The sequence below is a fragment of the Lampetra fluviatilis genome, chromosome 54 (genome assembly GCF_964198595.1).
Source record: "Lampetra fluviatilis chromosome 54, kcLamFluv1.1, whole genome shotgun sequence".
In the NCBI taxonomy this organism is placed as follows: domain Eukaryota; kingdom Metazoa; phylum Chordata; class Hyperoartia; order Petromyzontiformes; family Petromyzontidae; genus Lampetra; species Lampetra fluviatilis.
Genome location: NC_136328.1, coordinates 7932069 through 7954940, shown reverse-complemented (window position 1 = coordinate 7954940; position 22872 = coordinate 7932069). Strand labels below are relative to the sequence as shown.

The 22872-nt window shown below is 51.6% G+C and overlaps 1 protein-coding gene across 2 annotated transcripts in view; it reads right to left on the bottom strand.

Moving 5' to 3' along the window:
• RSPRY1 (ring finger and SPRY domain containing 1) overlaps nt 1–22872 on the bottom strand; it is a 64986-nt gene that overhangs the window by 6262 nt on the left and 35852 nt on the right. For both annotated transcript variants that reach the window (XM_078879690.1, XM_078879691.1), the window contains exons 2-14: nt 20385–20692; nt 19098–19366; nt 16246–16298; nt 15409–15521; nt 14345–14471; nt 12272–12330; nt 10264–10330; nt 8998–9129; nt 7516–7631; nt 5803–5946; nt 4303–4414; nt 3901–4003; nt 482–634 (exon numbers count right to left, since the gene is read on the bottom strand). In XM_078879690.1, coding sequence (XP_078735816.1) covers nt 482–634; nt 3901–4003; nt 4303–4414; nt 5803–5946; nt 7516–7631; nt 8998–9129; nt 10264–10330; nt 12272–12330; nt 14345–14471; nt 15409–15521; nt 16246–16298; nt 19098–19366; nt 20385–20480 — 1544 coding nt within the window. In that variant the 5' untranslated portion in view covers nt 20481–20692. The remainder of the gene's footprint in view (nt 1–481; nt 635–3900; nt 4004–4302; nt 4415–5802; nt 5947–7515; nt 7632–8997; nt 9130–10263; nt 10331–12271; nt 12331–14344; nt 14472–15408; nt 15522–16245; nt 16299–19097; nt 19367–20384; nt 20693–22872) is intronic.

Genomic DNA, 22872 nt, shown 5'->3' with positions numbered 1-22872 from the left:
CCGGTATCAAGATGCAATATTGCCACAAATTATAGCTCAGTGAAGTGGCTTATCGTCACGAGGAAAATTTATAGCAGCAGCCAAATACGCGCGATGTTGATTCTAAATGTGAAGGGGAAAACCAGAGGACCCGGAAAGAAATCCACGTGACCACCACGGAGAGAGGGACGTGCAACTCCAAATATACAGGAGGCGGTGGGCACGGGGGTCCGGGATCAAACCCATGACCTCCTGCACACCAGGCGGAGGTAGTTAACATCTCCTTAGCCACCGTGGGGCCTGGAAAAAAACTAAAACTTGGCAGGACCCTCCTCAAAAAATTGTCTTGAAACTCGGCGAGGCTGATTGGGGTCAACAGGCGCAGCAGCAGCAGCAGCAACAACCACCACAAGTACGCTCGAGAGCATGGCTGGCCGCGCGACGGACGAACGGGTCGATGAAGGACACGACCTCCGCGAGAGGCCAAGCCTGTTGGCCGTGCCTGGGCAGGATGAGTTTGTCCTGGCTGTTGAGCGTGGCGCACTCGTTGAAGGTGGAGAAGCGCACGGCGGGCGGGTGCTTGAACGGCTGCGCGCCGAAGTTGAACTCGCACTGCTGGTAGGACATGAAGCTCGCGGCCGCAAAGAACCCCGACCTGTCGGGAGGCACGGGGTGGGGGTGGGGTGGGGGAACGCGACACGGCCGCGTGAACGCACGCACGACGGATTGCGCCGAGCACGGTGGAGAAACCGGCACGGGTACCAGCACGGCACAGGCGGTTTGCCAGCGCCAATTTAACCGAGTTGAACCGGAACGGAAGCTGGCCTTCAACATCCAAATCTGGCTGGGGGGGGGGGGGGGGAGGTCTATGCTAGGGGTGTGTGTATGTGTGTGTGTGCTAGTGTGTGTGTGTGTGCGTGCTAGGAGTGTATGTGTGTGCATGGGGAGTGGTAGTGTAGCGGTTAGTGCGCTGCGCTACGAACCTGGCAACCCGGGTTCGATTCCCGCTCACGGCAAACACCAGTGACGATTATTATCTGTACCGGTCCTGGGCCTCCCCTAGGTTGACTCAGCCTCAAATGAGTAACTGGTGTGACGTGTAAACATCGCCACTGGGGAGACCGGGCGTGGTGTTGGCCACCTACACCCTCGTGTGCCGTGCCGGCCTTTATAGGTGCTCGCTAACAGCACTTGCCCCTACAGTCTGTTAAGGTTATACGGGGATGTTTGTCTTTTTGTGTGTGCCCTAGCGTGCGTGTGCTAGTGTGTGTTTGTGTGCTAATGTGTGTTTGTGTGCTTTGACTTCCCAGAGGCATAAATATCACATCTAGGACAGACGGGAACATATTCAACATCAACCGTTTCAAAGCCAAGTCGAAAACATCAATCACATCCGTTATTGAATTCAAATATGCTGATGATGCCCAAGTCAGCACCTGCTCAGAAGCTGACATTCAGGTCATCGTCAACATGTTCACAGACGCTTACAGCAGGATTGAATACCAGCAAAACAAAGATCCTTCTTCAACAAGCTCCGGGAGGACAGATCCCACCCCCTACAATCACTACCAACAATGCAATTCTAGAAATTGTTCCCAGTTCCCCATACTTAGGCAGCCATCTCTCTAGCAATGTCTTCATCGATTATGAAATCCAACATCGGATTGCCCGAATTAGTGCTGCCTTTGGAACACTGAAGAACAGGGCCCTTGAAGACCACGACATTACAGCCAAGACCCAAGTGGTTGTGTATAATGCTGTGATCATTCCAAACCTCTTATATGGGTGCAGAAACCTGGACCACCTATCGTAAACACGTAAAATCTCTCATCGACACTGTCTCAGGAAATACTAAACATCACCTGGGAAGAAAGACGAACTAATATCAGTGTCCTAGAGCGATCCAACTCATCATGATGAAGTGTCAACTCAGAGGGCAGGTCACCTTGTGGGGATGAATGACTCGAGGCTACTTAAGCAAAGCTTCTGTTCCCAGCTCAGGGATGGATCACGTGCTGCCTGAGGTCAAAGGAAGCGTTTCCAGGACAACCTTAAAATGCACCTCAAGCAAAGTCACATAGATCCAAACAACTGGGAAATCTATGGCTCTTGATAGACCATCATGGAGGGCCAAAATCAACAATGGAACTCAGCATTTTGAGGCTGAACGAAGAGAGTTGATAGCCAGGAGAAGAGCACGCCGCAAAGCACACACACACCAGAGACAGAGACAACAACGAGTGTGAGCTCCAGGGTGGACCATCCTGGTGCCCCCACTGTGCCAAGATCTGCAGGTCAGGGATTGGCCGATTCAGCCATCTCCAAACCCATGGCCAGCCAGGTCCACCTCACAACAAGTTACACCTGGAGGGACATCACTCGACTACGAGGGATCCCAGAAGAAGTTTGTGTGCTAGTGTATGTGTGCTAGTGTGTGTGTGCTAGTGTGTGTGTGTGTGTGCTAGTGTATGTGTGCTAGTGTGTGTGTGCGTGCTAGTGTATGTGTGCTAGTGTGTGTGTGTGTGTGCTAGTGTATGTGTGCTAGTGTGTGTGTGCGTGCTAGTGTATGTGTGCTAGTGTGTGTGTGTGCTAGTGTATGTGTGCCAGTGTATGTGTGCTAGTGTGTGTGTGTGTGTGCTAGTGTGTGTGTGCTAGTGTATGTGTGCTAGTGTGTGTGTGCGTGCTAGTGTATGTGTGATAGTGTGTGTGTGCTAGTGTGTGTGTGTGTGCTAGCGTGCTAGTGTGTGTGTGCTAGTGTGTGTGTGTGTGCTAGCGTGTTAGTGTATGTGTGCTAGTGTGTGTGTGCGTGCACATGGCCTGGCACAAGCGTCGCGGTGACGTCACCGCCACTTAGTGGCGAATGGCGGTTGTTGTTGTTGTGTGCGTGCTAGTGTATGTGTGCTAGTGTATATGCTAGTGTGTGCTAGTGTGCTAGTGTATGCGTGCTAGTGTATGTGTGCTAGTGTATGTGTGCTAGTGTATGTGCTAGTGTATGTAACGCGTCTGACGTCAGCCTGAAAGGCGCCAAACACAGTGTCGCCGCGTCAGCTACGCGCGTCTCGGAGAAAAACAAACCCCGTGCTTCGTGCCATACCTGCTCGGCACGGCGCCAGCACGGCTCGTGCGGTGGAAAAAAATCAACCGGAGAAATAATTCGTTCGGTGGAAGATCTCATTATGCTCACCGGGCAGTATTGATTTGAAGTTAAACCGATGTATCGGCCGATATTCGGCTTTGAAAAAAATATCGGTATCGGAATTTATGCCAACTGATGTGTCCCGATGCTTTAAACATGAACCAAAACAATCGATTCTTGCTCCTGTAAATCTATGTTTGACAAGTTGGTATTGCTATTTGCTAAATGATCTGGGAGAGGGAGCTCTATAATAAAGGTTTATTCGGGTTAGATTGCGTGAATATGTGTCATTAAACCCGCCACCATCCGACACAGCCAATTATGAAGGTTTCTCACGTAAACTAAACGTGCCAATTCGTTACTTGTACAGCACACCGGTGTGTTGGAGAGTAAACCCACGACATTTACAATTCTAGTACGATGTTTCGCCGGTAATTACAACAACCAGCCTTGCAAAAATGTGTGTTTAAAATTAAGCAAATTGTTCCTCAAATATTGAAAGCTTAATAAACATAAGTGTTTTAAATTGATTAGAAAATGTTGCATTTTTTTACAAAATATCGGTCGCTATATCAGCAATCGGTGGACGAGAACTCTCCAAAAAAAATCGGTATCGGCATCGGAGCCAAAAATCTGGCATCGGTCCGGCTCTAAAATCCACCCTTGCTTCGTGCCACGCCGGCTTGGCACAGCCCCGGCACGGATTGCGCAGAACGCCCACAATTGCTTCTCTGTGGTTGCGTCCCGGTTATATCAAAGCGTTGTGCGTCACTTGGTAAACGTACGATGCCGATCCGAAGACTTGTTTCTCAGGCGGCAACGGCGTGCCGTTGAGGGAGAACACCATTTGCTTCTTGTTGAGGTCCAGGAGAAAGCCGACCGTGTCTCCTGCGATGACAACAGCGGCACACGATGGGTCCCATCTGGCATCATCTCCATATCGCAGCAGGTTTGCGTGTCTCTCTCCCCGTGGTGGCGCAGAATTTTCTCCGGGTCCTCCGGTTTTTCCCTCCACATTTAGATTGAATGTGCATTCAGAGTATTTGGATGCGATAAAATTCAAGATAAGCCACTTCGTTGAGCTATCAATTGTGGCCAGGTCGCTTCTGAAAAAGAGCTATATAGCTCAGTGGGCCTTAACCTGGTTACATTTTTCTTTAATAAAAACATTTGTTGAAGTTTAGTACCTTCCTTCCAGCAGGGGTGTGCGTGGGGCTTGCTCTTGGCGTTGTACCAGATGAGGCGACGGCACCCGTCGTACGCACACGAGTATTCGTCATCTCCGATCCCGTAACCTTCCTGAAGGCGCAGCGGTAGCAGTAGCAGCAGCAGCGGCAGCAGCAGCAGCAACAACAATGGGAGCAACAGTGACATTAGCAACAGCGGCGGCAGAAACAGCAGCGGCAGCAACAGCAACAACAGCAACAACAGCAACAACAGCAGCAGCAACAACAGAAATAGCAGCAGCAACAGCAGCGACAGCAGTAGCAACAGCGGCGGCAGCAACAGCAGCAACAACAACAGCAGCGACAGGAGCGGCAGCAGTAGCAGTAACAACAGCAGTGGCAGCAACAACAACAGCAGCAGGAGCAACGGCAGCGACAACAGCAGCAGCAGCAACAACAGTAACAACAGCAGCGGCAGCAACAACAGTAACAACAGCAGCGGCAGCAACAACAGCAGCATCAGCAACAACAGCAGCAGCAACAGCAAGGACCGCGATTCATCAACAGCTCGCCAGCGAGACACTGGGCTCAAGGCAAACAATTCCGTATTATTGCCTCCAATGATGCTGCCTCAAAGGAGAAAAGGCGTGGCGGCGTCATGGTTAACGCTTCCTGTTGGGACTTGAGCTCAATTTCGAGTCACGTACGAAACCGTTTGTAATCAAGATATAACGATTGTTGGAGAGGCACAACCAAAAAACACAGCAGAACATGTATAAATATATATTACAACTATCCTCCGTATAGCCTTAACAGACTGTTGGGGCAAGTGCTGTTAGCGAGCACCTATGAAGGTAGGCACGGCACACGAGGGGGTGGGTGGCTAACACCACGCCGACCGCCTTTGTCTCCCTAGTGGCGATGTTTACACATCACACTGGGTACTCATTTGAGGCCGAGTCGACCTAGGGGAGGCCCAGGACCGGTTCAGATAATCGTCACTGGTGGTTGGCCGTGAGCGTGAATCGAACTCGCTATACGCGGGACACCGGCGTGTCCCGTGAATAGATGGGAGAAGTGTGGAACGGTGAAGTCGCACACAAAGACAATGATCCCCCCCAATAGCCTCAACAGACTGTTGGGGCAAGTGCTGTTAGCGAGCACCTATGAAGGCCGGCACGGCACACGAGGGATGGGGGGTAGCCAACACTACGCCTGGCCACCTTTGTCTCTCCAGTGGCAATGTTTTTACACACCGCACCAGGTACTCATTTGAGGCCGAGTCGACCTAGGGGGGGACCGAGACCGGTTCAGATAATCGTCACCGGTGTTGGCCGTGAGCGGGAATCGAACTCGAGACGCTGGGTTTGTAGCGCAGCGGCGCTAACCGCTACACCACCGCTCCCCACACTCATGCACACACACACACATACACTCTCACAGACACTCTCACAGACACTCCGTAGAGGTTCTGCGGGTGCGCGCCGCCGTTACGTGTGTGTGTGCGCGTGCGCAGCTCACGTGGTTGAGGAACTTGCTGTTCTTCGTTGCCCAGCCGATCTGCATGACGCCGCACGTCACGACCATCACCTCGTAGTACCACACGCCCGAGTCCACACAGAACGTGCAGCGCACGCTCTCAAACGACGACGCGTCGCACCGCGCCTGCCACAGACAAAGATACACCCCGAACAGCTTGAAACTGACTCTTGGGGCCAGTGCCGTTCGCGAGTAGCACACGAGTGGATTGGTGGCCAACAACCACGCCCGGCCGCCTTTTGTCTCCGACGTTTACTCATTTAAAGCCCAGTCGAACTAGCGGATGCCCAGGATCTTGCTCAGATATTTGTCACTGACGGTGGCCGTGAGCGGGCTTCGAACTCGGGTCGTCGGGTTCGCAACGCGGCGCGCCAAGGCAGCGCGCCGCCGCTCCCCACAGGGCAACGCGTGCGCACGTGGAGCACGGCACAGAGCTGGAGAGACGGCACGCCGCCCGGAGACACCCAGGGAAGTTTCCCGAGGAAGCAAAGGCTTCCTGTGCGAGGCCTACATGTAATCACAGACACATATATACATTATTATTACCGACCAAATTTGGAGACGAACCGAACCAAGACATAAGGGATTGCCACGTAAAAATCGCCCGATGATGCTGCATGTAATTACCAGCGAAATGTCGTACTCAAATTGTAAATGTTGTGGATTTACTCTGCAACACACCGGTAGGCTGAAGGAGTAACTAAGTGGCGTTTTGGTTACGTGACAAATCCCTTACTGACTGGCTGCGACTGGTCGTGGAGAGTTACGACACATTTATTTACGCAATCCAACCAAAAAACCTTTATTATTAATAATATTGGTCGCAAAAGCCTGCCACGTGTGAAACTGAGCATTTATTTTCCCTACCTCCGATTGGCACGGTGCGAAAGAAGTAAAACTGTGCTAATCGGAGGTTAGCACAGAGGTCGTGGGTTCAATCCTGACCCCGACGCCTGCTGAATATTTGGAGTTTGCATGTGTCTCTCCCCGTGGTCGTGTGGATTTTTCTCCAGGTCCTCCGGGTTTTCCCTCTACATAATAATTTAGAGTATTTGGCTGTGATAAGTTTCCATGTGATAAGCCACTTTGTTAACCTATCATATGTGGCCAGGTCGATTCTGGGCCTTACCTGATAAAATAAAAAATAGTTATTTAATGTAACCACCTCAGATTGGTCTCTTGGCATCTCTACTCTGTTCTCATTTAAACCACTAAAGTTTAAGTGTGAATGTAATTTTATAACATGATTGCTATTCTCATTAAAAATATATATATCTGTTATTGTGGAACGCTTTGATGTCGTCTGCCTGCCGAGCCGCTCTTGAAAAAGAGCTGCTTAGCTCTACGGCTTGACTCGGGAAATACACTCCTGGTTCTGATTATTTTGCTCATGCGTGTTGCGTGCGTTGTCTGCGTTGCATGCGTTGCGTGTGCGCATGCATCGTGTGCGTGCGATGCGGTGTGTGTGCGCGCACTGTGTTGTTTGTGTGCGTTCTGTACGTGCATTGTGTTGCGTGCACGCGTTGTGTGTGTGCATTCTGTGCGTGCTGAGTGAACTCCAGCGAATCCTACCTTGAGGTCGTGCGTGCGCACGTTGTGTGCGTGCGTGCGTGCGTTGTGTGCGTACGCCATATGCGTCCGTGCGTGCGTGGCATTGCGTTGCATGTGTGCTGAGTGAATCCCAGTGAACCCTACCTCGAGGCCGTGTGGCGATATCTTGAGGTACTCGCTCACGTCGTTGCTGTTGAGCATCGCGCTGATCCCACTCAGGTCCACCTGCTCGTACGTGAACTGCCGCCCCTCCTTCACGACTGCGTCCGCACGCAGCGACGTGGCCAAGGAAGGAACGCAAAGCGCAAGGCAGGAGTGAGGAGGTCAGCTTTCTGTGTGGGGATCTTCGCCGCACTCATCGGTTACTCGAGGATGATAATTAATACCGGCCGCGTTTCATCTCGTCAAGGAGCTGTTGTTCTCGCAGCGGATTTTGCCGAGCCATCAAACAAAGACGGTCAACGCATCGCGCGGCGCTTTCGGCTGTGCTTCTGTAGCCGTCTGGAACGCTCTTCCTTCCGATATTAGGAAGCCACTGGAGCTATGCCCTGAGAGCAATTGTTTAAGGGCGCTTCATAAATCTTGCTTTGAAGCTTTCGTGACTGCAGGAATCCATACTCTTTGGTTCTTTTGGTAAAGTCACGTAGGTAGAAATAAAATAAATCACGTTGTTTCGATAGCAACACAAGCCATCGTCTTCAGGTGAAAATCGCGACAGCCGCAATGTCTGCTGCGAGCAGCACGATGTCTGCTGCCTTTCACAAGGCAGCGATGGCTTGTGTTGCTATCGAAACGTCGTGATTTATTTTATTTTATTTCTACCTACGTGACGTTACCGAAAGAACCAAAGAGTATGCGCTTTATACATTTTAACGATTATTATTTCTCATTAGATCTAGATTTAAAACTCATTTCTTCAGAACTGCTTTTCTGTGTTAAGTTTGTTGTCCTTCCCCCCGCACCTCCGATTAGCACGGTTGGCCACGTGCGATGTGAAAATAAAGTTCAATACACATACGTATATTCACCTTGTGGACAGGAGCACGAGTGACTGAATGATAGCGAACGAATGAATGAGTGAATTAACCCAAAGTAGGTGGTGTCAATTGGTCGCTGCGTGGGTGCGGAGTGCAAAGCGTCGAGGAGGCGACATAAAATCTAAATCTGTATTTATACCGCAGGAATCGCAGACGTCGCGTGGACACGAACATGGCCACCTCACAGCTGAGCAGAGTCGGTGACTCTTCACAGATGACTGTCAGCCGGGCGTCTACATCGGTATACGTTACAAATATTCGCCTCAATAAAGTTTCCACGTTATTATTGGACGCCGCCGAGGTGCGTGTTAACGTGGGGCCCCGTAAAAAAGGTATTTGTGAGTCCTATGATACAATACTCGCTCGGTTAACAGTGACATTGGTTCACGGTTTTTCAGTTAACGTTTTGCCTTCCATAGGACCACATAATTTTTGAAAATCCGGCACGTCCTTCCCCCTCCGAAGCCGCCTGATAATCGATGATTGGCAGTAAGTTGATAATCGATTATCGACTCCGTAAGTTGATAATCGATGATCGACCAAGTGTATCAGGATCCGACAGGGAAGTGTTGAGGGCCTTGGTACGTACAGAGATTGTCGAGGCACCACTGGGCACAGAAGCCGACCTGGCGCCGCGCGAACTCGGGGCTGTTGACCCACGCCTCCAGGACCTTGAGCTGCTCCGAGATCCGCGAGCGACCCACCGTCACCTTGTTCTCCGCTGGCGGTCGGGAGGGGTGGGGAGGGGGGGGCGACAACAGCGCGCAGGCACGGGTCACTAACAGGACAGGCTTCACTAACAGGACAGGCCCGGGGGGGGGGGGGAGGGTGCCGCACGTGAATGCGCCATCATTAAAAAAGAAACGGGGAAGTCCCCCTCCCCACCCGAGCAAGGCGCCGAGTTAAGAAGCTTTTTGTGCGTTTAGTTTGTTTTCCTGCCACCGCCCCCCCACAGCAACCTCCGACTGGCACGGTTGGATCCGTATACGAAGCGAAAGAAGTTCAACGTACGTACATGTACATATACGTACGTACGTACATATACGTACATATACGTACGTACAATGGAAGTGCCACCACTCGGCAACCAAACACGGGGACAGAAATCAAGTGAATCTGGAATCAGACACAGACTCGACGAACGTGACCACTACCAACGCCACGAGGTGCCGTTTTGAAAATTAGTTTTTTCAAGGGCAGGGATTTCATTTTGCGAGTGTCGTGACGGGTACTGCAAGATCGGACCATGCCGGTACAGTGCTCGCTGACCTGCATTGGCTTCCGTTTTCTGAACGAACACACGATGAGGTTGCACTCATTACACACAAAGTGTGTGCTCACGTGAGTCAAGTACTTACACGTACTGCCCCAGTGCTCACGTGAGTCAAGTACTTGCACGTACTGCCCAATGCTCGCCGAGCTGCGTTGGCTTCCGGTTACCGAACAAATACGTTGCAAGGTCGTGCGCATTTACACACCAAGTGCTTGCCACAAATGAGCCACGTGACCTTGCCGACCTCGTCAGGGAGCATAAACCACCATCACGCAAACTCCGGTCATCCTCGCCGCAGCGGCTTTTGGCTCACCATCGAACAAAGACGGTCACCGCATCGCGAGATTGCAGATGCACTTCTGCGGCCGTCTGGAACGCTCTTCCTTCCGATATTAGGAAGCCACTTGAGTGATACACTTTTAAATCTATATTGAAAACGCAATTCTTTAGAAATCATTTTTGTGTTTAGTTTGTTGTTGTTGTCCTCCTCCCGCACCTTCAATGTGCGAAAGAAGTTCTAAATATATATATACAATATACATGCCAGGAACATGTGCTAATCGTGAATTGAGGGTAACTCACTCGTTTGAGCGAATTTCTCCAGCGCGATGAGAGAGAAGAGCATCACCGTGGGATGGGACTGCAGGTTCTGTGGAGATAACAACATCGTGTGTTTAGAGTGTTTGGCTCCTAGAGATGTCCAAGCCACTTCGTTGAGCGATCCTTTGCGGCCAGGTCACTTCTGAAAAATAACTACATAGCCTGTGGGCCTTGCCTGGTAAAATTTAAAAAATGTTATAGTTTAAAAAACATAGCTAATAGTCTGCGCTCCGAGGCATTTGTTCTGGTATGGGGCACATTACAAACGTGCACTCTTGTTGTTGTTATTGTTGTTGTTATTGTTGTTGTTATTGTTGTTGTTATTGTTATTGTTGTGCTAATCATTGGGGAGTTTTGGAACCAAAGCAGTCCACCAACCCCTCCTCGTTTGAAAAGCACAACAGCTGACTGGCGCCTGTCTGTGCAGCAAAAAAAACGGAATGCACAAGAAAATCCCTCCCCACTGGATACTTGATAGCACACGTTTTCCAAACGCGATGAAAATAATACATAAGCATTAGTCTTTCAAAAAAAACATTTAACTACCTCGAGTCCATTAATAATAAATATCCACTCATGTAAGTAGGCAGGAGCATCTTAAATTATTAAACAAGTGACACTCATTACAGCTTGAAATTACCAACAGCGGTACAATACGCAGCAGGAAACTCGAACGGCTTTGCGTGCTGGTCTCTGAACGACTACTTTAGAGATGCCTGCTGACTCCTGCTTGCTAAGCACGCCTCCTACAAGTAGCCGTGATGCAGGCGTGTGCTGTGAACGGTGTAGATCTGGCGAGCTCTTCAACAAGCTGCTCGAGGAGAGCGGAGGGTTGAATGATGAGGACGCGCGCACAGGTGATGGGAGTTGGCACAGATTTTCGGGAAGAATGACATGGACAGTTCGAGAGTCAAGTTGATTTTGTCGAACCAGGCGCGGACTCGTAGAGACCAGGATGAGTCTCGTTTGCGAGGGCGACGCGTGGATTCAGTTGACGTCGTCCCAACCCGCACGGTCACAGGTTCAAATCCCACCCAGGGGGTTGGAGTCAGCCGATCATCCGTCTGGATAAAAATGTACCACTTTGTGGGAGGTCAACAGTGATTTTCCTACAGATAGACCTGGAACCCACCATGGGAAAGTTGACCAAATGGCTCGGGGCCTTCACAACAGAGAGAGATGCTTGGTTGAAGACGGAGACACGCCGTCTCGTAGCAGGGCGAACGCCCATTGAGTCACCACCAAGAGTTCACCGAATGATGTTTGCAGGACAGCGTGAGTGCGTCACAGCCAACACTGCGGCGGTACGCGACCTGAGCCGCTCCTCCACTGTGCATACGCTGTGGGGCGCCACGGTGGCGAGATGTTAACTACCTCACCTGGTATACGGGAGGTCGTCAGTTCGATCCCGACCCTGACGATGCCTATGTATTTGGAGTTTGCGTGTCTCTCTCACCGTAGTTGCGTGGATTTTTCTCCGGGTCCTCCGGTTTTTCCCTCCACATTTAGAATCGCCATGCATTTAAGAGTATTTGGCTGCTATAAATTTCCACAGAAGCCATATCGTTGAGCTATCATTTGTGGCTCTTCAACTCACCCCTCATTTTGCTACATCACGGCCAGGGACTAGAGCGGAATGTCTACTCGTGCGCTGACCATCACGTGACTGTTTGTGCTGCTAAAAAGCTGAAATTTATATATATACATGGCAAAACCTTGCCCATCGAGGCAGGGGCTTGCGTTCTAGAAAATAGCCGCAACTTGGCAAATCCGCGATCCGTAAAACTGAAACGAACGTCGCGGCCAACCGCAAATGGTCGAACCACGGGGGGTGCGATCGGCGATCTGCACCTCTATACATTTTGCGCGAACGATCAAATCGGTGGTGGGAAAACCAGCATTGGGGCAGGTTGTGGTACATACGTAGTTATATGTTGAACGGGGCAGCATTAACAATTGCAGAGCATCAACGTAACGATACGGAGCTTACCAGGCTCTCGAGCAGGTAACCGAGTGTTCCCGGAGACAGCAGAGCGATGCTTGTGGGACCTGCAAGGACATGTGAATAAAACACAGAGAATTAATGTTCCACTTGTAAACCCAGGGAAGCCTTGCCAAAGGATGGCACACATTACCACACACCGTTCCTTTAACTAACCTTGTCGTCGGGTTCACACGTGTTAGTCGTAGGGTTTCGTGACCAATATTATCCATAAGAGGTTTATACTCTTTGGTTCTTTCGGTAAAGTCACGTAGGTAGAAAATAAAATAAATCACGACGTTTCGGGCGCTTACCCACCTGCTGACGGACGCTTGTGTTGCGCCCGAAACGTCGTGATTTATTTTATTCTCTACCTATGTGACTATACCGAAAGAACCAAAGAGCATGGATTCCTGCAGTCACGAAAGCTTGAAATCAAGACATGAGGTTTTTTGTGGGTTAGATCGCGTAAATATAAATGTGTCGTTAAACCCACAACCACCCGACACAGCCAATTGGTAAGGTTTGTCACGTAACCAAAACGTGCCAATTAGTTGCTAGTTCAGCACACCGGTGTGATGGAGAGTAAACCCACAACATTTACAATTCCAGTACCGTGACATTTCGCCGGTGATTACAACTGGCCTCATCATGCGACAGCCAGATTTGTGGAGAAATCCTCCTGTTTCGGTATTAAAGAGGGATAAACGTGATGTCATCGCTTATGAGCCAATCCGGTGTGAAGACCAGTGTCTTTCTCATTTTACGATGATAATTATAATAGTAGTAGTGTAGTGGTGATAACTACTCGCTGTTCGCAAGCTGTGAGAGAGCGGATCGTAAACAACGTTTCCCCATCGATCAAACGGTCAGGGTCAAATGGGGTGAGGTAGGATCCAAACGCCAGATTGGGAAGGACTTGTCAGGGCTAGGGCTCAGTGTAACCAGTGGTCGGGGGAGATTAGGTCCTAGATAGCTAGGACCCTGGCTCCCAGCCTTCCCGCCCTTATAAGGGCGAAGGTCCTGAGCGACCAGAGGTCGAGGACCCGCCGGGCCAGCGGTGGGTCAGTGTGCCTCCCCTAGGTTCAGCCAGAGGACGCTAGGTTAGCAAGGAGATTAGATAGCCTGCCCAGTCCGGAGGCTGTACCTCCTTAGAATAGGAGCTAAGCGTGAGTGTGGAGCTGTACAAGGTCTGGAGGCTGTACCTCCTTAGAATAGGAGCTAAGCGTGAGTGTGGAGCTGTACAAGGTCCGGAGGCTGTACCTCCTTAGGGTAACGGGACCGTATACCCCTTTTTTGTGATAGGGACTGTGTATTAAGTCCGTCCTTTACAACACTACAGTAGTAATAATTTATTTGCCCAGAAGAGCCGTGCTGAGTCCAAAGACACGATTTGCAGCAGATATCCTGCTACATTGGGATGTTTGGCCAAACACCAATGACTTTGTATTCTTGGTTCTTTCGGTAAAGTCACGTAGAAGGGATGATGATTGCTTGTGTTGCAGTCGAAACGTCGTGAAAATTGTATTGTTTCATATTTTTATTATTTTATTGTTTCCCTTTTACGTGACTTTACCGAAAGAACCATGAATATGAATCCCTGCAGTCACGAAAGCTTTAAACCAATGACTGTATGTTTTTTTGTTGTTGCTACAACAGACCAGAGAACGCAGTGGAAGGAGTGGAGGACATACAAACTCCAACATAGAAAGGTGACCAAGTCGGGAATCAAACCCAGGCACCCCCCCCTCTCTTGATGCGAGGCGCGAGCGTTGACCGCCTTGCCACCCTCGTTGCCTTTACAGCAACTCCCCCCCTCTGCGTGCCTCGGGAATGTCCAAGGAACCCGTTAGAGTCCTCAAAAAGTGCCAGTGACCAGTCGCGTGAAACGTCTTCAAATCGCCCTCAACCAACACCGATTTAAAGGGGGGAAGAGTGGAGCGAATGTTGCCGCTTCAGTTGCTATAAGGCGACCGGGCCTAGACGCGTAGGGCTGCGGGCAGGGTGGGCGTGGTAGTGCCCGCGTGGTGCTGCACTGTTGCGGGGCAGGTGGGGGCGGGGGGGCAGGGGGCGGGCGCTTACCGGCGAGCTTCTCGGCGAGGCAGCCCAGCACGGCGGCGGTGTTGCGGTGGCGCGCCGGGTTGGACAGGTCCGTGCGTGCCACCTGCTCGTCCAGCTGCAGGATCTCAGACAGGCGCAGCAGGGACTCCTGCACCAAGACAAAGATCACCCACGATCGTCTTAACGGACATTTCGGGGCAAGTGAAAGTGCTGTTAGGGAGTAGAAGCACCCATGACGGCAGGCACGGTTTCACAAAGGGGGTGGGTGGCCGAAAGCCACGTCCGCTCGCCTTTGCCTCCCCAGTGGCGACGTTTACACACCGCACCGGGTACTCATGACTTGAGGCCGAGTCGACCGTGGTGACTGACGGGAGAGGGTCGTAGACTCTCCGCACTTCTGACGGCTAAACCAGTTCGATCGCGTGCGGCCTTCACGTAACGCGAGCCGGGACCTCGGTGGCGGTGGTGGCTCTCCGCTCTAACAAGGGATTAGGCATGGGACCCCCGGGCGGCGGATCACATTGGTCTTCTTTCAGTAAGGTTGCTGATGTAGACGCAGAGCAACAAGCTACAAGCTCACATTCCGGTGCTCAAGCCCAGATAACCGCATCAGGAGTCATAGTGGCGAGATGTTAACTACCTCACTTGGTATGCAGGAGATCGTGGATTCGATCTCGACCCTTAATGCCTGTGGTCACGTGGATTTTTCTCCGGGTCCTCCGGTTTTTCCGTCTACATTTAGTAAACATGCATTTAGAGCATTTGGCTGCTATAAATTTGCACGTAATAAGCCACTTCGTGGAACTATCTTTTGTGGACAAGTTGCTTCTGAAAACGAGCTACAGTCTGCATCTCCGTGGGGCCTTATCTTGTAAATAAAAGAGTTTAGTTTCGGTTCTTAGTTTGACTCTCTCCCCACTCGTTATTGTCTCCGGTTATGAAAAAGAGCTACATAGCTCAGTGGGGGGCCTTACATGGTAAAAGTAAATAAAATAAAAGTTTAGTTCAGTTTAAAGTTTAGTATCTCTGTGACGTCTCCTTCGTATGTGTAGATGGGGACATCGCGTCACTGTCTCTGCTGACACCTTGGTGGGGAGAGGGCACTCGTCCAGCAGGAGCGTGATGACGGCAGGGCCCAGGGGATCGTCCAGAGGAATCACGCGGATGAGCGACTGCACCAGCTCCAGCCATCCCGGCTCTACGTCACGCAACACACAGACAAAGAGATCCCCAGCCATCCCTGCCCCACGTCACACAAAGACTAAGACATCCCCAGCCGTCCCTGCCCCACAAAGACTAAGAGATCCCCAGCCATCCAGGCTCTACATCGCTTCCTCCCTATAGCCTCAACAGACTTTTGGGGCAAGTGCTGTTAGCGAGCACATCCCCGGGAGGGTCACATCTGCGAGGTACAGAGTCGAAGGGTTTTTTTTGGGGGCCGCGTCTTCCTGCGGGACCTTCCCATTTCGCACCTCCGATTAACACGGTTGGCCATGTACGGCGTGCAAGAAGCTCAACATGCACCCATACAAATTCTAGAGTTGAAAACCACCACAGACTCGCTAAATGGCTGGGGAGTTTAGTGGTGCTATGAATAAAGCATGCCACCAGTTCAAATCCCAGTTGGAGATTTGTTGGTTAGGGTTCGATAAAATGAGCACAGTGAAGCCGTATTTTTACCCTCCAATTTCTTTCATTATCCCCCTATGTCTAATTTTATAGATCCCAAATAATCGCATGGCGAATCTCGATGACCTTTCACCTCATATATAAAATAACGGTATTCCGTAAGGCTAATGTTTACCTACAGGGATTGAGTTTGCAATGGAGGGGGCTTCGACCCAACAATACGTTTTATTGGTCTGAGAATGATGCATTTTAGTACAAACGGTGCACAGAGGGACGGTGGGGAAACACCTCACCTTGCTCCGCCAGCTCGTGCAGGGCCATCATGGAGTACGGGGGCTCCTGGTCACTGCAAGATGGCACATGGCACAGCGGCGGCGAACATGGTTATAAAACATAACCAGCTTTTTGCCGGTCCAAAGACGGGTGTATTGCAGTAAATCTGAAACTTGCAAGCGAAAAGCAGACCACGACGTGATATTCATTGCATCAATTCGTGTGCAAATTGTAAGGCCGCGGTGACACAGACCTATTTCATTTAAAGGTTATAATCCCTTGTTCATCATAACATCCTTTTTACTTCGATGTTTCAACAGCATTACGGAAATCGCCTTTGTAGTGAGGGTGCTGCCTTTGAAGTGAGGGTTGTAAGTTGATGCTGAGCAGGGGGGAGGAGGCGCCTCGCCGCCCCATGTGGAGTGACGTCACCCGCTAATTATTATTGACTAGCTTTTTTGCCCGTCCAAGGACGTGTGTATATTGCAGTCAATCTGAAATATTCAATAGAAAAATTGTTCAGCTCATGATTATTAATGGGGGGGGTGGGTTGCCCCATGGAGTGACGTCACCCGCTCATGATTATTGTGGAGGGATGCGGCATGTAGTGACGTCACCCGCTCATGATTATTGTGGAGGGATGCGGCATGTAGTGACGTCACCCGCTCATGATTATTGTGGAGGGATGCGGCATGTAGTGACGTCACCCGCTCATGATTATTGTGGAGGGATGCGGCATGTAGTGACGTCACCCGCTCATGATTATTGTGGAGGGATGCGGCATGTAGTGACGTCACCCGCTCATGATTATTGTGGAGGGGTGCGGCATGTAGTGACGTCACCCGCTCATGATTATTGTGGAGGGATGCGGCATGTAGTGACGTCACCCGCTCATGATTATTGTGGAGGGGTGCGGCATGTAGTGACGTCACCCGCTCATGATTATTGTGGAGGGATGCGGCATGTAGTGACGTCACCCGCTCATGATTATTGTGGAGGGATGCGGCATGTAGTGACGTCACCCGCTCATGATTATTGTGGAGGGGTGCGGCATGTAGTGACGTCACCCGCTCATGATTATTAATGAGGGGGCTGTTCGATGTGGAGTGACGTCACCCGCTCATGATTATTAATGAGGGGGCTGTTCGATGTGGAGTGACGTCACCCGCTCATGATTATTAATGAGGGGGGCTGGCCGACGTCGAGTGACGTCACGTGCGGGACACACAGACATTATTGGCTCATTATAGGAGAGTATAATGTCAACGACGTGACGGTGCAGCGGTTGCAATATCCGAGTCTGTAAAGTGTCGGGGCCATCGCCACTAGGGAGCAGCCGCTTTAAGGCTGGCACGGCACACGTCTGGAGTGGTGCAGAAACGTGCACGGAATTGGTAGAGTATTCATTTAATGCTGAGTCAACCTAAGGGAGGGCCCAGTATCGGTCCAGACACACGTCAGTGATGTTGGCCGCAAGCAGAGCAAGTGCGCAGCGTAGTACGATATGTCACCATTCACCACAACCCACAAACACGTATGCAAAGACTTACTTATTACATAACATTATCGTGTAACTCACTTTTATCGCACATTATATTTAAGGTGTTGGGAAAACCCAAGTTTTGCCATCTTAGATGCCACCAACAAGTTAAATATTTTGTCTGGGCCCATGGACAAAGATCCCCCGTATAGCCTTAAGAGACTGCTAGGGCAAGTGCTGTTAGTGAACACCTATGAAGGACGGCACGGCACACGAGGGGGTGGGTGGCCAGCACCATGCCCAACCGCCTTTGTCTCCCTAAAGGTAATGTTTACACACCGCACTAGGTACTGATTTGAGACTAAGTAGACCTAGGGGATAATCGTCACTGGTGTTGGCCGCGAGCGGGAATCCAATTTGGGTCACCGGGTTCGTAGTACAGCACGCTAACCGCTACACTCCTGCTCCGTCCAAACACATACACATAGAGACACACTATTTCCCCCGCTCCCACACCTGTAAACACACAAGCGCACACACACAGAAGACACGCGTCAGCTGCGCCCGCCCTTACTTGTCCAAAGGCAACGATAATTCAAATCTGTAAATGACGGGAAACCCATCGGAACAGAAACATTAGTGCAAAAACAAATAGATGTAATGGCCCTGTGATGGGTTTTCTCTTTCATTAGCAGGCAAGTGCGAGCGGGTGTCCACATAGCCCCGGGGTCAGCAACCTGCAGCTCCGGAACCGCTCACGGCTCTTCAAGGACCGCCGCTCCGTGACGTTATTTACCAAGGGCCCACCGTCTCGTATTCGCCACCACAGTGCATCGCGGCTCTTTAAATATCGAGGGGTCGTTTTTACCGAATTAGAAGAACATGTCTCTTCTTGTTACTTTCGTTGCCGACCCCTGCCCTAGCCTGAAGGTGAAAGCCCCCTCCATATAGAGGGCTCCCAGAGGCATGTGGCAGCAGCGAACGTTGACGACTGCACTGTGCTCTTCTGATGAGTCCTAAAGAGGATCAAACCCGTCTACGGTTGTGTCTTTGTGTCGCTGCTGCCCGTCGGAAGAGCAACGTTTTCTCGAGTATGTTGAACTTCTTTCGCACCGTACGTAGCCAACCGTGCTAATCGGGGTGCGGGGGAAGGACAAACTAAACACAAAAGGCAGTTCCAAACAAACAGAGTTTGTCAATCTAAAAGATGTAAAAGTGCACAGCTCCCAGTGGCGTCCTAATATGGGACAGAAGAGCGTTCCAGACGGCCGCGGGAAGCGCCGCGCGATGAGTTGGCGGTTCTGAACGACGACGACGACATTACGGCCGCACATTCGGTTCCGTTGAGCCGGTGGTCTGGCGGGGAGGTGGGGGGGGTGTGGTTGCCCTCACTTGTCCACGAGCGTGCGGATGAGGTTGAGCGTCTCCAGCACGAGGCCGTCCACGTTGAGCTTCTTGCGCGGCGGGTCGCCGGGCCCCCTGCCGCGACGCGGCGGGCGGCTCAGGTCCCGCGAGCGCGAGCGCGTCACCCCGCCCCCGTTGGCGACGCCGGCGGCAGCGGCGGAGGGAGGGGCCGCCCGACCACCCCCACCGCCACCGGCACGGGCCCCCGGAGAGCCCCCGTCACGGCCGCTCCCCTCGTCCTGCTCGTCCCCCTCCTCCTGGATACGCGCGCACGTACAAAAAACCAAGACGAAGATCCCCCGTATAGCCTGAACAGACTTTAGGGGCAAGTGCTGTTAGCGAGCACCTATGAAGGCCGGCACGGCACACGAGGGGGTGGGTGGCCAGCACCACGCCCAGCCGCCTCGGTCTCCCCAGTGGCGATGTTTACGTCGAACTAAAGGAGGCCCAGAACCGGTTCAGGTAATCGTCACTGGTGATGGCCGTGAGCAGGAATCGAACTCGGGTCGCCGGGCTTCGCAGCGAAACGCGCTAACCACGGCGCCACAGTTCCCCGTACACAAAACATGCGCACACACACGCACACACACGCACACACGCACACACGCACACACGCACGCACACAAACGCACTCCTCCGTCGGTTTGCTTTTGGGTCTCATTTCTATTTGCTTCATAGTTGTTCCCCTTTGTTGTCACAGCTCCTGTTGTTTCCACGACCTGAGACTCGTCCCAACGTCTTGAGTTCTCAGCTGGGTAAACGTCAACTTGAAACTTGAATGTATATTTATTCATACGTCCAGAGAATGCAAAATGGGAGTTCCTTTTTCTTATAATTGTTGTTTTTGTTTTACTCGTCCATGCTCCACTGCAAACGCCGTCGTGCGTTTGGTGCACTCGCCGGATACCCACGCGCGTCCACAGGTGTGCCCGGAGCCAAAATCACCCTCAACCCACACAGATCTTGTCAGGTGTTAGGAGCTAAGCAGGGGGCTTGAGCCTGGACGGTGCGTGAATGAGTGACCACAATGTATAACATTTCATAACACCGCCGCCGTATGGACACTTACATACGAGCGCATCATTGTGTTTCGACTTACGAACGGTTCGACTCACGAACGGGCGTCAGCAACGAATTGTGTTCGTAAGTCAAGGGACCGCCCGTATTTTGGGTCTATCGGCGGTGGGTGGTGGCGTGCAGCGAAAACGCACACACACGCACACACCTGCACACACCTGCACACACACACGCGCACACACGTGCGCGTCGCCTTACCTGGCGGCAAACGCACGAGTTGCCCATGAGCGCGCACGCCAAGCGTAGCACCAGCGGCAGCGCCTCACTGACAAACAGCCACGCCAGCACGATCATAAGGCGCGGTAGCAGCGGCGCGGGTGCCGGCGGCGCGAGGTCGCGGCGCCAGCGGCGCGGGGACGCCGCTGCTCGTGACGGCGGCGGCGGCTTCGGTGCTTTCGGCGTGCGCTTCTGTGGACGGGTTGCGCCCGGCGCCTGGCATCGTGCCAGCCGCCGGGTGGGGAGGCCGGAGTAGGGCCCTTCTGTGTCCTCCTCTCTCCCTACGCGCGCTGTCAACGGAAGGGAAACATAACGTCAGCACCGCTTGGACCGATTTTAAAGAAAAGAAGAAAAAAAACGTCAATTCTATAAAACTCAATCGCTCCTGTATTTTAGACGCGTATTTTGAGGCTGGGTGCTGTCCAAAACAAAGTCTGGCACTCACATTAGATGAGCGGACGGTTACGGTCAGGGCCTGCTAAGACACGATGATGCGGCGACCCTTCAACACGATGGCAATGCAGTTACGATATCAGAGCGTCACAGCGCCACGTCTCGCGTACTGCCGCCGAGGTGCGCGCCCGATGCCAAATTTACAGCCCCCCCCCCCTGCAAATCGACACCGTGTTGGTCAGGCACTGTGGGTTGGTGGAAAGGTGGGACCAGGTCCAATTCTGATATCAATCACCGCTGATGGTTAACGTATCGCAGTGCGGCACATTTGAGTACTTGAGTCTCATTAACGGAGATTCAACTGTGTGCCAGAGAGCCTGCGAAACAAACCCACACAATGTGTCTCGGCAATATGTCTCCAAGAGCTAAATCACTTTGTGCGACTGTGGCCATGCAACCCAAACGATGGACCATACAGTAAACCTCGAAGTCTGCACTCATTCAATGTAGGAGGAGGAGGAACAGAAGAACCACACAACGTTCTCTCTCCTGACGCCATCTCGTCGTGGCTAACAGACCTTGACATTCGCAATTGGTTCTTGAACATTTTGCAATCACGTACATATGTACGTGGAACTCCCTTCACACCGTACATAGCCAATCGTGCAAATCGGAGTTGCAGAAGAAAATAATATAATTTGATTAAAGGCTGCTTTTAAGGCAGGATTTTCTCTTCCATGTTCTTTCTCTCCCCTATCCGTCCCTTTATCCCCCTTGCTATTATCTTATACCGCTCCCTTAGATCAGGGGTCGTCAACCAAAATAACAAGAATGAGACATTTTTTTTTCTAATCGGTAATAAAAAATACATATATATTTCAAGAGCCGCAATTCATGCGAATAGGAGATGGTGGCGCTTGATAAACGTCACGGAGCAGCCCTTATAAAGAGCCGCATGCACTTCCGGAGACCATGGGCCATGGTAAACTGAACATCTATCGGCCATGGTAAACTAGACTTCCATGGTAAACTGGACTTCCATGGTAAACTGGACTTCCATGGTGAACAGCACTCACATAATAAACTGGACTTCCATTGTGAACTGGACTCCCATGGTCAGGAGTCGGCAACCAAAATAACAACAAGATACATTTTTTTCGAATTTGGTAACAAAAAAAACACCCCTCAACATTTCAACAGCCGCCACTGCGCAGTCCTTGAAGAGCCGCCGCATGCGGCTCCGGTGCCGCCGGTTGCCGACCCCCGCCTTAGATGGTAACTCAAGGCTCCAGTAACTACGCGCATTTTTACGGCGGTCGTTTGGACGCCGATCATCCTGGGTCTTTGCCCGTCCGTACTTGCTGTTGTTGTTAAAAATATGAATGAAATTAAAAAAAATATTTAGAGAACAGTTGATGGCCGCTGGCCCGTTCGTACACCCCAGCAGAGGCAAGAGAGAGAGGGAGAGTAAAACTCGCGACGCCCACATGCAGTCAGGCTACAGGCACGTTGCTATCACTTTATCGAGCCAGGAAGGGTGACTGGCCACTGCGGCTTCCTGCTTGAGATGTAAACTTACAATCTTCCAAACGTGAGTCAAGCCCCCGCTCACCACAGTGCCAATCGGCGTGCCAACCGAATGTAGAGGGGGCAAAGGATGCAGATGACAGCAAGTTCTCCCAGCGGGCTGACACAAAAGACAAAAACAAAGATCCCTCGTATAGCCTGTAACAGGCTGTTGGGGAAAGTGCTGTTAGCGAGCACCTATGAAGACCGGCACCGGCACACGAGGTGGGTGGCCAGCACCACGCCCGGCCGCCTTTGTCTCCCTAGTGGCGATGTTTACAACGAAAAGTACTCATTTGAGGCTGAGTCGACCAAGGAAAGGGCCCAGGACCAGTTCAGATTATGCTCACTGGTGTTTGCCGTGAGCGAGAAACGAACCCGGGCCGCCGGGCTTGGCGGTGCAGGAGTAGCGCTAACCGCTACACACCAGCACGCTCCCCCAGCGGGCCGACTCACAAACACGCACAGAAACACGTGCACATGTGACCGCGGTTACGAGGGGAGAGAGAGA